We start from the raw sequence: 15163 nt of genomic DNA, 5'->3' as shown, positions 1-15163 counted from the left end.
AATACTCCCATGAAACTAAATTGGTAACCTCAGTCTTACCAACAAGTGAGTTTAACCATCACAATGGCTACCTTCTGATAATACCTGAGAGTGACATTTACTAAGTTTCTAACATCCCCTGCTCCCACTCTCACTCGCAGTTCTGAGATAAAAATTTCCCAGGATTTGAAAAATTAAACTTTGGAGTATAACATACATTACCCAATCTATAGGAAGCCTAGTAAATCTATCAGAAATCTGTTTAGTTTTTTTTTTTTATTATATTATGAAAGGAACATAAAAACCTCTGAACAAATGCAGCCAAAGTATTTCCACAATAAGTTACTTTTTATTCATTTCAAACCAAAACATATCTGAGTGCCTATCATATATGGCTAGCAGTATACTCAAGCTCAATGAGATCAACAACTGTTTGATTTTTGTCTGTGAACCCAGCACACAGTATTAGGCCTGGTACAGAGTAGTGCTTAATAAATACTTGACAAACTGATTTGAGGGAATACCAAAGAGGTATATAATATGGTCTCTGCCCTCAAGGACTTTTCAATATTGTTATTAAATTAAAATCAACTTTTTGGATTTTAAAAAAGCTGACTTTTAAAAACAGATTTTTAAAAATATAAAAGATTTTTTTCCTCCCAGTACTCAACTGAGTGCTAGATATTTCTATACAATGAAACAAATTTTGAAAGAATAAAAAAACAGAGGATTTTAGCAGTCAAAGAGACCGTTAGAGCTCATCTAGTCAAACCCCTTCATTTTGTGGATTAGGAAAACTGAGACCCAGAAAGGAGAACTGCCTCCCTAAGCTTCATTTACCTGGTTCAGTAAATAAAGGATCTTGGTCAGAATATGTAGACATCGTCTCGGGTTGATAGGAGTCTCATTAAAGATACGAGCCTGTGGGAGCACAATAAATAGATATCTTTTCCTTCTCAATCACAAATTCCAATAACTTGTCTCCAACAAAGTAAAGAATATTGCTAAATTCTTCTATCATAAAGTCCAAGTAATATTAGCTAAATGAAGCACTGAATTTATTATATTAGAAAAATGAACTAGGAAACATGCCTCTGTATTATACTTTTCCACTCTTTCCCTTTGGTTTAATTTCAGGATTTCATTTTTCAAAATAAGACTCATAATATTAAGGTACCTCAAAAAAGTGGTATGAAATTTAACATTTATTACTTCCGTCAACAGCTTTATACAAAATACCTGTTTGATATCTTTTATACCAAAATTTTCATTGCATCACAGTATATTTATCTACTTCTAATATACTATAACAAAAACCACCATTGTTCCTTTTTCCTTTAGGCTATATTATTTTATCTCATTCATTATATGCCTTAATTCAACTCTAGGAAAACATTTTTTAGTCATGATAGCTAAAACATGAACTCTGAATGTCTCCTATTGATGTTCTGATCCCACTCTGGGGAAAACAAACATAAAAGACAATATACTTCTAAGTCATACCTCTTGCAAGACAGCACTCTTCTCCAGATGCTGAAAAGGGTTAGAGCCACTACCTAAAAAAGAAAACAAATAAAATAGTATCAATAAGTAGCCACAGGCAAATTCATTTACCAACAATTAAGCAACACTGGAAACAAAAGGAAAAAAAATATGGAAACAAAGTCAGGACAACCTTTTTAAGAGCCTGAGCATGTGGATACCACAATGGCAGACATTACTAAGTTGCTTGTAGATGAAATGAAGTGACCTTGGTTCTATTTCTAGCTCTGCTGACTTTGGAACACTCACTAATAATCTAAACAGGAATAATCTAAAACAGGAATTATATTATAGTGTAAAGGATGGAATGCTGGTCTTTGAACTAAAAACACAAAACTTCAAATCCTAGCTCAGATTCTTACTTGTCTGAACACGGGCAAGTAACTTGACCTCTGTGTGCCTCAGTTTCTGCTTCTGTAAAAAGTATGTACCAGGAAGAGGAGGTTGAACTTGATGGCCTCTAATATCCCTTCCATTTTTAAATCTTATGCCCCTTTAGTCCTAGGGGCAGGCAGGAAGGGCTGAATGTCCAAAATATAAAACCAGTATCCTGGAACAAATTCTTCTGAGATTTTCTGAGACAAAACTGAGAACTATCAAATAAGTAGAAATTATTAGGTGTAGCCTGAAAACACTTCCTATCGATTTAAGGTATCCAAAAGTAAACGTGTGAGATCAGCGAGCTTCCTGTCACTGTTCACATTTCATTTCCTCAAAGGAGCTGGCCTAGTGTGGCGAGGTACCTTTCTGCTCTAAATCTATGGGACTTCTACGTTAGACTCGATGAACTTCAATGTCCCTTCCAGTTCTATGAGGCTCTGTGACAAGCATTCATCGAACTGTGAGGGCACTTTTAGCTCTTTAGAGAAGTTCTTATTTCAATAACTTTGTAACAGACAGGAAAAACTAAGGGGGGAGCTTCACAGATCGCTAGCAGATCCTGGCGACTTTCCCATGGACTTGGCACCGCCTCCATTTCGGCCTAAGTTCTTCCTGCCCTCCGTGAGTCTCAGGCCAGAACACGTGTCCTGGGTCAAAGGCGGCCCGTCCTTCCGACAGGTGGAAGATCTTAGGGAATAGCCCCCCTCAGCCGGCTCAGAGCCCAAGCCCTTCCGCGCTGGAAGGGCCTGGGGCTCACAGCGTGACCGAAGCGCCCTCCCCGTCCAACTTTCATTAGAGGACGTCCTCTAGGAGGGGAGTCCACCGCATCCAGGGCCGGCCCTAGCCGATGTGGGGCAGCCCTAACTGCGGGGAACTCCTTCCCACTGACACTAAATTACATCTGACCATCGACACATTTCGAGTCTGGGGGCAAGCGGGACAAATCTGATCCGTCTTCCTCTAGAAGGCCCTTTAAATAAGACCGCGATCTCGTCCCTCCTTCCCAAATCTTCGATTCCCCCCGCCCCCCACCTCAACTTCCCCGACCCCAAAGCCCGGGGCTGGGCTGGGCGGCCCACGAGGAAGGTCGGGGCGACGGGCGTGTACGAGCTCTCGCTTCCCCCCGGGAATATGAACCAAGGAGCAACGGCCCCATGTGTCAAAGGTCCGGAGGGTCCTCAAGCTTCTCACCCCCACCCCTCCCCCCACCCCCCGCCGCGCTCCGCTAGCCCTCGGTGGGGACCCCCCCTTCCCCCCTCCCCTGCTCACTTCGACCGCCTCCAGCCATGGCCCCGCCTCCTCTCCGCCACCAACCCCCTGGGCTGGAGGGGCAGGACTGCGAGGGGCAGCGCAGCGGGAGCATGCGCCCGAGGGCCGGCCAGGGGAGGGCTAGAGCCGGAGCCGAGGGGCGGGGCGAGTGGCGTGGGGCAGCCTAGGCGGGGCGCGCGCGGCCGGACGGGGAGGGGGGAAGGGGGAAGGGAGGCTCTGGAGTTGGGGGAGGGGCCACGCGAAGGGCTCGCACTGGTGGAGGAGGAGGGACTCCAGCTCCGAGTGGCTCTCAGCCCCGCCCGGTCCTCCCACCTCCGTCCAGCTCTCAGGGGGAGGAAGACGCGCCGCCCCCTCCCCTCCGCCCCCGCACTACGAGGAGGAAGCGTTGGGAAAGTGGGAATCGGAGGCGTTCCCCAGGTCCCTGCGTGTACCAGACTCTTCGTCCTTCTTGTCGAATTTTTTAATCATCTCCCGCGACAACTGATCTCTAGGCCAACCGGAACCGTCCGAGCCGACACCGCCGAGAGGAACAGGCTCCACCGGAAGCCCGGCCCGCATCCCTCAAGTTGGTTGGGCAGTTCGCCCGTCACTCTAGCGGAAACCCCGCCTCTTTCCCCCGCTGCGCGTTATCATCCCCGCCCCCTTTAGCCTGGTAGTCACGCCTTCCCCTGTGTGCTAACACTCGGTTCCCATACGTACATACATATGCACTCTCACACACACGTATAGAAAGCAGAAGTGGGTTAAGGCTGTACTAACAGCTCCTAATTCCAGAGCCGGGGGCTCGGCTCGGCAGAATTGCTGTGTGACAGACTGTAGCCTTCCCCGGCATGGGGCTGGCTCTCCTAGTTACAAAGAAGCCTGGAGTGCCGCTGCGGCGGCACTCTGGAGGACCGTGGCACTGGGTGCCCTCCCTTCCCGAGCTTTGAGTGGCTCAGTTAGGAACCGACGTCGTGTTTATGAACCACTGCGGGGCCCTCCCGTAGCGGAAAGGGCTCTGTCCTGGCAAGGGCACTGTCAGGGTGGGCTTCTCTTCCAGGAGTGTAGCGAGGGTCAGCGGCTCCCAGGTTACCATGGAGATCCTCCGTCTGGTGGCCGCGTCCCTTGCCCCTGCAACCAAGCAGAGAAACCTGTAAGGAGGTGCCTCCAGGGATGATAAATCCCTGACCATATTACTAAGGAGAAGGACTCAAAAAACCCAACTGAAGCTTATCCGATGCTTTCATCCATCACCCAGTCAGCAAGCATTTATTGACCCTGGCTTCCTTAAGTCTCTACTCAAATCTCACCTCCTACCAGAAGCCTTCCCCAGCCCTCTTGATTCTAAGTGCCTTCTTCTGTTAATTATTTCCTATTTATCCTGTACATAGCTTGCTGTGTATAGATATGTTTGCATGTTGTCCCCCTCCCCATCAGATTGTAAATTCCTCGAGGGGAGAGACTGTTCTTTTGCTTCCTTTTGTATCTCTAGCGCTTAGCACTGTGCTTTGCACTAATGTTTATTGAATCTAATTGAAAATTAATCCGTTACTATGTGCCAGACACTATATTGGGAGGAATCCCAAGTCATGAGGCTCATTCCTACCCCCTGTCTTTTCCATGATTAGTCAGTAAATATCAGTGTGCATTCTTAAGATCATATTATCCTCCCTCTGTTTCTCTGTACCCTCTACTACTCTGCCCTTCGTCAAAAAAACACTGATTAAGAGCCCACTATATGACAAGCATTCTGTACCTGTGTATCTCCAGTCATGTTCTGGGGATACAAATAAAAGCAAAAAGCAGTCCCTGACCTCAAGGAGCTTCCTGTCTAATGTAGGAGACAACTGTGCAAACAACTAAGTACATATAAGATATAGGCGAGATAAATTGTTTGGCAGTCTCAGAGGGATAATGAGGACGACTGGAAAAGGCTTCTTGCAGGAGGTGGGACTTTAGCTGAAACTTGAAGGAAGTCAGCTAGTAGGAGGCAGGGTTAAGGAGAGTGCATGGGGGACAGCCAAGCTTTGAACCCACTAGTTGGAATTCGGACCAGATCTTCATCCTAAGGTGTATAAACAAGGGACAGGCCGGTTCACTATGGACATTCATCAAAGCTCTTTTTCCCAGTTCTCCAAAAGAGTTCTAGTATCTACCTTCATCCAGCCCAAAAAAACAACGGTTTAACAGCAAGGGAGGGGGACTTTGCCGTCTTTCTTCTTACCTGACCAAAAATCTGGAACAAAGGAAAGTTCAGGATACGTTTCCTGTTGCTTCTTTAGGGCATGGAGCTTTGAAAACTTGGCTTCACCCTTGAAATCAGCTTTGGTGGAAAACCTTAACAGGAGAAATTCATTTAGTGGAGCCAGAGCCAAGGTTCATGATAGAAGGGGTCTGTCCATTAAAAGTTAATTGCATTGTCTGGGGTTTTAGAGGCCGTGATTGATGTGGGTTGAGAGAAAAGAGGCTTATGGAATCTTAGAGGGTGTGTGTTCTGGATAAAAGGAGTAAGGTAAGGGTGTGGTAATGGCTGTTCCTAGGAGTTCTATGATGCATCCAGGAACTGGCCCTATAGGACTTGTGAGCACATAAAGGAAGGTGGGAAGGAAGGAGGGAATACAGGGAGGAAGAAAAGAAGGAAAGAAGGGAGGAAGGAGAAAAGGAAGGGAAGTATGTTGAAAGAAGGTAACAGGCATTTATTAAGTACTTGTTATGTTCCAGGCACCGTGCTAAGTGCTCTATAAATCTCATTAGATCCTCACAACAATCCTAGAAGGAATACTATCCCTATTTTTCAGTTGAGGAAACTGAGGTGAACAAAGGTGAAGTGACTTGTCTAGGGTCACAAAGCTATTAAGTGTCTGAAGCTGGATCTGAACTCAGGTCTTTCTGACTCCAGGCTCAGCACTCTCCACTACTGTGCTATGGTGCAGCAATTCCAGAATCGCCCTTCTCCCTAGCTGGCCTCTATACCAGGCTCCAAATCCAACATGACGCTCAAACACATGAACGAAGGAGGTCTAGGAGGGCTGAGAGATATTGAAGGGAAGTGCTAAGGGAAAGTAATGGGGCTTTACCTGTACCACTGCTCCCGCTTAGGTTTAGCATCCTCCAATATTACTACAGGAAAGGGAGTCCTGGATTCAGTCTTTAATTTCTTCTTCATCAGAGGGAGACCAGTTAGACTTGTGATTTTCTGTTGCTCCTGTGGCTGAGGAAGGGAAAATTACAGTATTGTGATTTCATGATTTGTTGTGGAGGAACTGTCTCAAAGAATTCAGTCATACCACCTCTAATCCAAGTATGGGCATTTATTGAGATTGACGCCTCTCATGAAGTGGGCTAAGTTCCAAGAAGAACCAGCAGCTTTAGGAAAGCAAGACGGATTTTTCTATTATTTATATACATATGTAAATAATATGCAATTATATAACAGAAATTATGAATATTAAAAAGGCAGGAGGGTTTGTTAAGGGATTAGGGAATAGGGGAGGGGTCCCAACCTCAGTGGAACTGTGCGTGCAATTACCCACAATGCATACAGGAAAAACCCATGGGGGGGTATGTGTGTATGATAACGATATTATAATAAGCCTCTCTATGTCATAAATTCACCTAAAGGACAGCTTTTGCTATTACTGCACAGGTGTCTACTTAGGAAAAGTTCCTTCTATTGTTTTGGGATCTACATCCTGCTTGGGCATCCTGGTGGTGCTGTTTTCCAATTGGCTGAGTATTGTGGTCCTGTCTGAGACTTGATGGATGGGGTTGTGGTTGAGTGTGGGGATACACCTGCTGTTTCTGTAGGAAATATGAGGAATGGGTCTGGGGGCAGTGACTGGCTAGAGGCAGCAGCTGGGATCCCAACACATGGACACGCCTGCTATTTCTGTGAGAGATGAGTTCATGGACACACCTGTTGTTCTAGTGAACAGTGAGGCACATATGAAGAAGTTAGAATATTGAGTCTGGGGTGGGGAGCAGTGGCTAGGTAGGGGTAGTGGGCCTGCTGTTCAGTAGGGCCCAAAAGGAAGTTAGAATATCGGGGCTGGGGGCAACTTTATTAGGATTCCACCAGTAGTATGTGATGAGGCAAGATGGGCACATTGGGCTTTTAAGGTTGTGAAACTAGAACCTGGATTGGGTTCCAGTTCCACACAAAGAAGTTGAGAGAAAGTAAAACCAGAAAAAGTGTGATTTTAGCATCCAACCAAAGTAGGGCTGTTCCCAGAAGGATTGGCAAAACCTCACGCTCACAGAACCTTAGAGTTGGAAGGGGCATCGGAATCCACTAAGTCTAACCTATACTTGGACAAGAACTTCCCCTTAGATCATACCCAACCAGTGGTTATCCAAACTTTGCTTGAAAATTTCTAGTAAGAGAGAAATCAACCACCTGCTTATGATTAGCTCTGATTGCCAGAAATTTTTCCTTAAATCAAGCATAAATCTGCCTCTACAACTTCCATCCATTGTCCCTACTTCTGCCCTCTGAGGCCAAGGGAAAAAAAAAATCTAATGCCTCTTCTATGGGACAGTCCTTTGAATATTTGGTGACAATCGTGGCAGCCCACAGCAAGTTTATTTTTCAGTCGAAACATCTCTTGTTCCTTCAACCAATACTCATGTAGTATGTGACCTAAAGACCTTTCATAATCTATATTGCTTTCTTCTGGATGCTTTACAGCTTATCAAGGCCCATCCTAAAATGTGCTTCTCAGAATTGACTACAATAATCCTGAGATGGTTTGTTTAGAGCAAACTACAACATAACTTCTATCTCCTTAGCCCTGGACACTATTCCTCTATTAAAATGGCCTAAGGTTATATTAAGGTTTTAGGGTCTTTTTGTTACCATACTTGACGCACAATAAACTTGCAATCTACTAAATCCCCAGGTCCAGGATCTTCACCTTTTTGGGGGGTCAAAGACCCCTTTGGTAGTCTAGTGAAGCTTATGGACCCTTTTTCAGGATTGTATTTTTAAACAAATAAAATTCATGGGATTACAAAAGATGCTAATTATATTGAAGTACAGGTAACCAAATAGATATTTTTAAAAAGTTAATGGACCTCAAGTTAAAAATTCCTTTCCTCTTAACCTTTTTCAGATAAACTACATCTAGTATCTTGTACTTATGATATTGAATTTTTGAATCCAAGGATAAGATATAACATTTATCCCCATAAAATTTAATCTTATTTGATCTAACCCAATGTTCTCGCCTGTCAAAAATATTTTCTTGAAGCTGATTTTCATCCAACGTATTAGCTACCCTGCCTGGCTTTGTGTCACCTGTAAATTTGATAAGCGTGCCTTTAGCCAAGTCATGAATAAAAAAAAATTAATGTTACAGGACCAAGCACAGATCCCTAGGGCAATCCTCTAGAAACCTCCTTTTCAGGTAACCTTGACTCATTTATGAAACCTTTTTAGGTCAGGTCATTTAAGCAGTTCCAAATCCACCTGATTTATTAAGCATATGTCCCTCCGTCTTCTCCGTAAGAACAATGGAAGGAATTTTGTTAAATATTTTAGAAAATCTAGATAAACTATATTTAGTTTACATTTAGTTGGTTCCTCTGATTTTACCAATCTAGTAACCCTGTCCAAAAAAAATGAGCCTAGGCTGATATGGCATGTTCTTGATGAAATCATGCTAGCCAGCACTTTGAGACCACCATTTCCTTTTCCAGATGTTCATGAAATCCTTTTAATAACACACTCTAGAATTTTGTTGAGAACCAGAGTAAACAAAACTCACTGATCTCTTATTCTCAGACCCTCTTCCCTTTTTTGAAAATCAGGACATTTGCTCTTTTGGACTGCTGTGATCTTTCAATGACCACTAACCTATCTGTTTCTGTTGCCCAATGCCCAACGCCCAATGCCCAAAGCCTTACTGGGTTACTCAGTAACTGACTGAGCCTCCCATAGGCTCTCTGAGATGAACATAGCTGACAAGGTCATCTGGTTTTTAGAGCAGTAGTCAGGTGGTTATCTGCCCTAAGAAAGAGATGTATCCCCAGCACTTAGCACAGGGCCTGGTACACAGTAGGTGCTTAATAGATGTTTATTGATTGATCGCTCTTATATAGGTTGATATAGCTAGCATGCTGATACTGCCTCTCTTTGGTGGGCTCTAAAGGAAACTTCAGGTTATGGATCTGTGATGCTAGTTATTTCTCATTTCCAGCAATAAGATGCTAAGGATCTTGGGGATACTGGGACAAAAACCAGGTGTTTGTGAGAATAAAGTCAGTCCACAGATGTGAGAGGACAAGAGATGATTAAAAGGGTCTCAGAATTTCCTTTCCTAGCCTTAATAAATAACTTCAAACTTCTTCTTTCCCTTCAGAATACTTCTTTCTGTTTACTACTCTCTAATAAAGGTTTTCTATCTCATTCCCAGTGGGGAAGCTGGTGGTGTCTGTTTAAATTGTGGAACCCCAAACATTGCAGACATGCCCCTCATGCCCTTCATGGATTGCAAACTAAGGCTCTCCAATAGGATCAGGGATTGTTCTCTATTGAGCTCCTGCCCTTCTTGAGATGGGGGAGTGAGCAGTATCAACACCCCTGCTAGCAACTGCTCTGACTCAGAGGAGTCATTTCCATCTCAGCTTTGGGAAAGAGGACTGGGGGTGACAACTGAAAACTGCAATATACCAATTCCAGAGGACTCATGACAACAAATGTCATCTACCACCAGAGAGAGAACTGATGAACTCTGAGTGAGTGCAGATTGAAGCATACTTTCTTCACTAACTTTCTATTTATTGCTGCTTTTTTTGCAACATGGCTAATACAGAAATATGTCTTGCATAACTTTCCATGTATTAGCGATATCATATTGCTTTCCTTCTCAACATGTGGGGGAGGAGCTGAAGAGAGAAAGAGAATTTGGAACTCAAAATGTTAAAAAAAGAATGTTAAAATAAAGTATAATTATTCAAAAAAGAAAACTGCAGTCTATTAATTTTTACACAAGCTCATTTGTCTGCCCAGTATTCTCTCATCATACTTATCATAAAGGAGACCAGGAGCCCCCCAAATGCAATCTATTACCTTGACAAGCAGCTCCTGGGAAAAGTAGCAGGGTGGGTTGTCCTTTCCTTGCCAATTGACTGGGCTAGGAGGTGGGTTGTTGGTCATAATCAGTAAGGTCTTATTCTGGTCAAACTCTGTCACTCGGGACATGAATCTTTTGATTTTTTGGTTTCCACCCAATAACTTCTGCGGTTCTGTGACCTTGATAGGTTCATAATACTGGATCTGAGCAGAGGGAAAGGTGTCCAGAGAGAAGAAGGTATTAGAAGGAGAGCAGAACAAGACTGACTATGAATAGGACAACATTCCCTGGACCTTTGGGGAAAAGGATGTGTGCCAAGTAGAAGCCAGGAGGAGGTCTGTTTTACAATTTAGTAGGAATCTAAAATACAGTGGAAAGAAGGCTATTCTTGAAATCAGAGGCTTGGGTCCAAATCCTAGCTCTGTTTCTATGTGTGTGGCCTTGGAAAGACATTTCACCTCTGGCCAATTTCTTTATCTGTAAAATAAAGAGGTTGGAACAGATACTCTCAGCCTGAGCTTATGATGCTAAGGCATACCAAAAATGCTAAGGAGTTTTAGGAACTCTAGGAAAAAGAAGCAAGAACTGACTCCTATGAAGCCCAGGAGGAGACTTTTAATTTCTCTCTCATTCATATATTTTTTCCCCAGTCAAAAAATACTTTAAAGCTACATTTAGCATTTAGCAGATATGAGAGAGAAATTGTGGCACAGTAAGTATTGTGAGACAGACATGTTTAGAATCATAGATTTCAAGCAAGAGACAATCTCTGAGATGATTTAGGCCAACCCTTCATTTTCTGGATGAAAAAACTTAATCTCAGAGAAATTAAATGAATGACTTGTGCCCATACAAGTCCCACAAGTAATAGGTGGCCAGAGTCAGGATCCACCCCCTGCTCCTCTGACTCCAAATGCAGCACTCATGCCGGTGCCCTTCATCCTAAGCTGTCGAGTCCATTTTCCCAGCCTCCCCCTTCTCCATTCCCCACATCTCCCAACTTCCCTAGTACTTTTTGCTAACAAATGCCCTGTTTCCAATGTGGGAATAAGTACAAAATGGTTATCTCTGAAATACTAATAAAAATGAGGCATATAATCTTTTTTTAAAAGAAATTATCCAAGGAGTGAAGGCAGACTTCGTCATTATTTCCATTAACACCACACTGCAAGATAGAAAAAAATTAATTTCTCAGTGTATTTGTGGCACCAGAAAAAAATAGATTTTTATCACTGGGAAGTTGAAAAACTTCTGGCCACTGTCCTTGGCTTCTGGAAATCTCCCTTTAGCGAGGTCCTGTTATCAAGAGTTTCTCCATTTAGAGTCTCAAAAGGGTCTCTGATAAGGCAACAGAAATCCCTGGGGCCCTATCACATTATGCGGTATTAATGAGTCTATGTGCCAACCTTCAGGGAAACGAGTTCTAACAAAAAAGGTGGAATCATGACTTTTGTTTAAACAGCAGCTTTGAATCTGCAACAGGTGCTGAACCATCTTGCATTTGGTGGTTCAGAGGTGTCCCTTCAGGTTTCCCATTGTAAGAACTTCCAAGCAAACCATTTCACTGTGGCAGGGCAGAAGAAGGGATGGGTACCCAGGATCCTCAAGGATTATCACTTGACAGGGTCATCCCTAAGAGGCATCAAACCATACGGCTCACTCTTCTCATTGTCCTTGCCCTCCCCCTAAATATTTTTAGCCTGGCGAAATCAGGATCAAATGAATATGCAAAGTAGCATGGTACAATGGAAAGAACCTTGGCTCTGGAGTCAGAGGGCATGGATTCAAATCCCACTTCTGACCTTGGACAAGTCACTTAACTTCCCTGGGCCTCAATTTCCTTATTGGTAAAAATGAGGGGGTTGGACTAGTTGAACTCTAAGGTCCCTTCCAGCACTAGCCTGTGATTTGAAAAGGCAACTTAGGTTTGAGAATAATAAGTTACAAAAGGGTGACAAGAAGTGTATGTGTAGAAACAGATAGAAGCTATTTGCCTGATAGCTAGGGTAGGTGAGATAACCAAATAATACAATGTTTTGCACTTGGTTGGCGCTCAATAAATGTTGGATGAATGAATTCAATGTGAATCTCAACTTTTTTTTTTAAACCTGAGCTGACAAGAAAGCCTCCCTCTGCTTCCTTAACTACCACCTGGCTGCAGCAGGGCAGAAGCTGAGGGCCACACCAGAGCCAAGAATTTAGAGCTGAAGATAAGGGAAACTGAGGCCCAGAGAGGGTAAGTGAAAAATATACTTTAAAACTATATTTAGCATTCAGAAAAAAATAAAAGAGAAATTGCGGCATGAGGAATTGACTCTTAGCACAGTGACTGACACAGTGGATACTTAAGCTTATAGCAATGCTTACTCCTTTCAGACCACTTTTCATCTATGAATGTTTAGCATCATAAATTTTAAGGAGGAAAGAATCTCAGAGATGATTTAGTCCAACCTCTTCCCAAGGTTTCACTGAAAATAGCTAAGCTGGGATTTGAAACCAGAGCCTCTGATTTCAATGCTCTTTCTAACACATTATGATTTTGCTCTTGGACTGGAAATCATCTCATCCACAGAGAATAAGGGGAGGAAGAAATGTGTTGGAACGTATTTTTGTACTCTTTTGCAGTGCTTCAGTCTTTGAGATACTATCATCCACTGTCAGAAGAATTATCAACATTAATGGAATGAAAAGATATAAGATATTAAGAAAAACCTACCTGTGGTTGCATATAAAGTAAAATCCTTCTGAATGAGAGGCTGTAGTGTGTACTGAATGGTTAGCCTGAGTTTTGAAAATGGCTCATTTTATTTTTTTAAAGACAGAAAGAAATCATGGATGTAAAATAATAAGAAAAGAAAGAGGCCGGCTCTGCAATAGCTAGGGAGGCATGTTAGGAATGACATCAAAATTAAACCCCTGCTTGTCTCCTGAAGGAGGAGAGGAAGTGAAGCTTGGGCAAGATGTCTTCCCACCTACCAAATTTGGGTGGTTTGTGTAGTGTTCAAGGTTTGCTAAGACAAACTTTGACTTCCCTTCATCACCTGAAATAAAAAGAACGAAAGCAAGAGTTAGTGATTCATACACAGGCCATGGTTACCCAGTAAACCATGGAGGGACCAGCCACCATTCCAGATAACTCTTTTCCCCACTTCCCAAGCAGAAGGTGGACCAGTACAATCTTTCCACACCTCAGACAAGTCATCCCATCCCCATCTCCTCTTGAGAGGACTGGCAAGTGGAGTGAGCATTCTCCAACACCAGTTATCAAAGCTACAAATTCAGAGTACTTCCTTACAATGGGACCTGGGCCACAATGCAACAGCGTGATGTTTCTTGGCAGGGTGGTCCCCTTGCACAAAGATACCAAACTGACAAAGAATGAGCCTTGTGCATTGTGGAGAGGACATGTTTATGTTGCAATTTGCTCAGGCTCTCTCAAGTGACATGCTCAGTCAAGGACCCAAGGGAAATGGGAAACAGTAGGGTTCACTGGCAAGAGAGCTTTTGAAAGAACCAAATGCATCCCCTGCTTCCCACCCCTGAAAGCCATTCCACTGAGTCCCCTTCATCCAAAACTAAACAGAATTGGACCTCTGAGTCCAGCATCTAATGACTCAGAAGCCTACTCCAGATTCATAGATGAAAAGTGGTCTGAAAGGAGTAAGCATTGGTTGTAACTGGAGACCATTGATAACTAGCCTTTGTGATCAGGATTGGAGAAACAAGAAATTAAATCTTTTTGGTGCAAAGTTGGACAAGCATTGGGAGAATCTTCAATCTAGATTTCATCCAATTCCCCATGTTTACTGGACACTGGGTGTTTAGCCTGATAGTAACAAAGCATTTCCTTGGAAAGAGAGACACTCACTCTACCTTCTGCTAACAGAAATGTAGGTGAGTTGGATAAAAGAAAAGTCTCATACCAAGTCACCTTCTTATAACTAGAGACCACAAGAACACTCTAGAATTAGTCCATCTTCAGCGCTAAATGGCAGTGAGGTAGAGATGCTACCCCCTTACTCAACATGGGACTCCGTGATTGGTTGATCTGATCCCAGTTGTCCCTATTCTCTCCAGTTGCATCTATTACTTGAATAGAACAACAACAACAAAATAGAAGTGATCCAGGAATTCCTAGAGGAAAATCTCTATCCCTGTGACCTGGTGCTGACATATCCAGACCTACGAAAGTCTATTGTTCCACAGATGCCTCCAACCTAACAATAAGAATAATAGCTGGCACTTATATAACACCTTAATATTTGCAAAGCACTCTACTTATTTTAACTCATTTGATTATCACATCACTCCTATTAGAGAGGTGGCATATAGCTATTATGCCCATTATTCCCATTCTTACATTTTTTCACTTTTTCTTCCCCAAGCTGGTCTCTCCCCTGAGGTACTTCAACTTTCTTCTCTGTTTACTATTCCTAAGTAATTTATAACCAGCAAAACTATACTATTTGGGCAAAAGAGCATGTAAGGTTCGTTTCTATCACCAGTAATTTAGCTAGATTATAAACGTCTGGGGTATCTCTAAGAGGATGGAAAACTCAACTAGCAACAGATGAAGTGGTCACTTTTCTCCAACTAGTTTAATTTCTCTTTAGTATATATTCCAGGTCATCCCAATTACTGACCAGATACCCTTTAATCAAAGCTGGGATGGTTTCTACCTCATCCCTCAGCCACCTGTGCATGTAGTACTATGTTTGAAGAATCTTACAATCAAGCAACCCAAATTAAATCTCAGGTTAATTCAACACTAGACATGGGACTCCTGCTCTCGTACTCAGATATCCACCATCTAAACAGGAGACACTCTCTCATCCCCCCATATGGGGAGGGATTGTAGCCAATGGGATACTTTATCTATGATCAATGGTATAATTGTCTTTTGGGGAAGTTTAGCATATGGTACTAAAAATACCATGACA

The 15163-nt window shown here is 43.0% G+C and overlaps 2 protein-coding genes across 4 annotated transcripts in view; both read right to left on the bottom strand.

Annotated features, from left to right (window-relative positions):
* The window catches only part of COPG2 (COPI coat complex subunit gamma 2), a 38726-nt gene extending 34950 nt beyond the window's left edge, over positions 1-3776 (bottom strand). The window contains exons 1-3 of one of the 3 annotated variants that reach the window (XM_036762018.1): positions 3603-3776; positions 1483-1535; positions 820-900 (exon numbers count right to left, since the gene is read on the bottom strand). In XM_036762018.1, the coding sequence (XP_036617913.1) occupies positions 820-900; positions 1483-1535; positions 3603-3729 (261 nt within the window). In that variant the 5' untranslated portion in view covers positions 3730-3776. Of the gene's footprint in view, positions 1-819; positions 901-1482; positions 1536-3171; positions 3312-3602 lie in introns of those variants that run through there. The other 2 variants (XM_036762020.1, XM_036762019.1) reach the window with 2 other exon arrangements.
* A 329-nt stretch (positions 3777-4105) lies between these two features.
* Positions 4106-14926, bottom strand: TSGA13 (testis specific 13). The gene is given in 8 exon segments (XM_036760626.1): positions 4106-4281; positions 5375-5487; positions 6228-6361; positions 10220-10426; positions 13200-13264; positions 14584-14610; positions 14613-14685; positions 14867-14926. Coding segments are annotated over 8 exon segments (855 nt in total).
* Positions 14927-15163: the final 237 nt, after the last annotated feature.

This window comes from Trichosurus vulpecula, chromosome 5 (genome assembly GCF_011100635.1).
Source record: "Trichosurus vulpecula isolate mTriVul1 chromosome 5, mTriVul1.pri, whole genome shotgun sequence".
In the NCBI taxonomy this organism is placed as follows: Eukaryota; Metazoa; Chordata; class Mammalia; order Diprotodontia; family Phalangeridae; genus Trichosurus; species Trichosurus vulpecula.
Note: the sequence above shows the minus strand (reverse complement) of the source record. Positions and strands in the feature narration are given on the sequence as shown.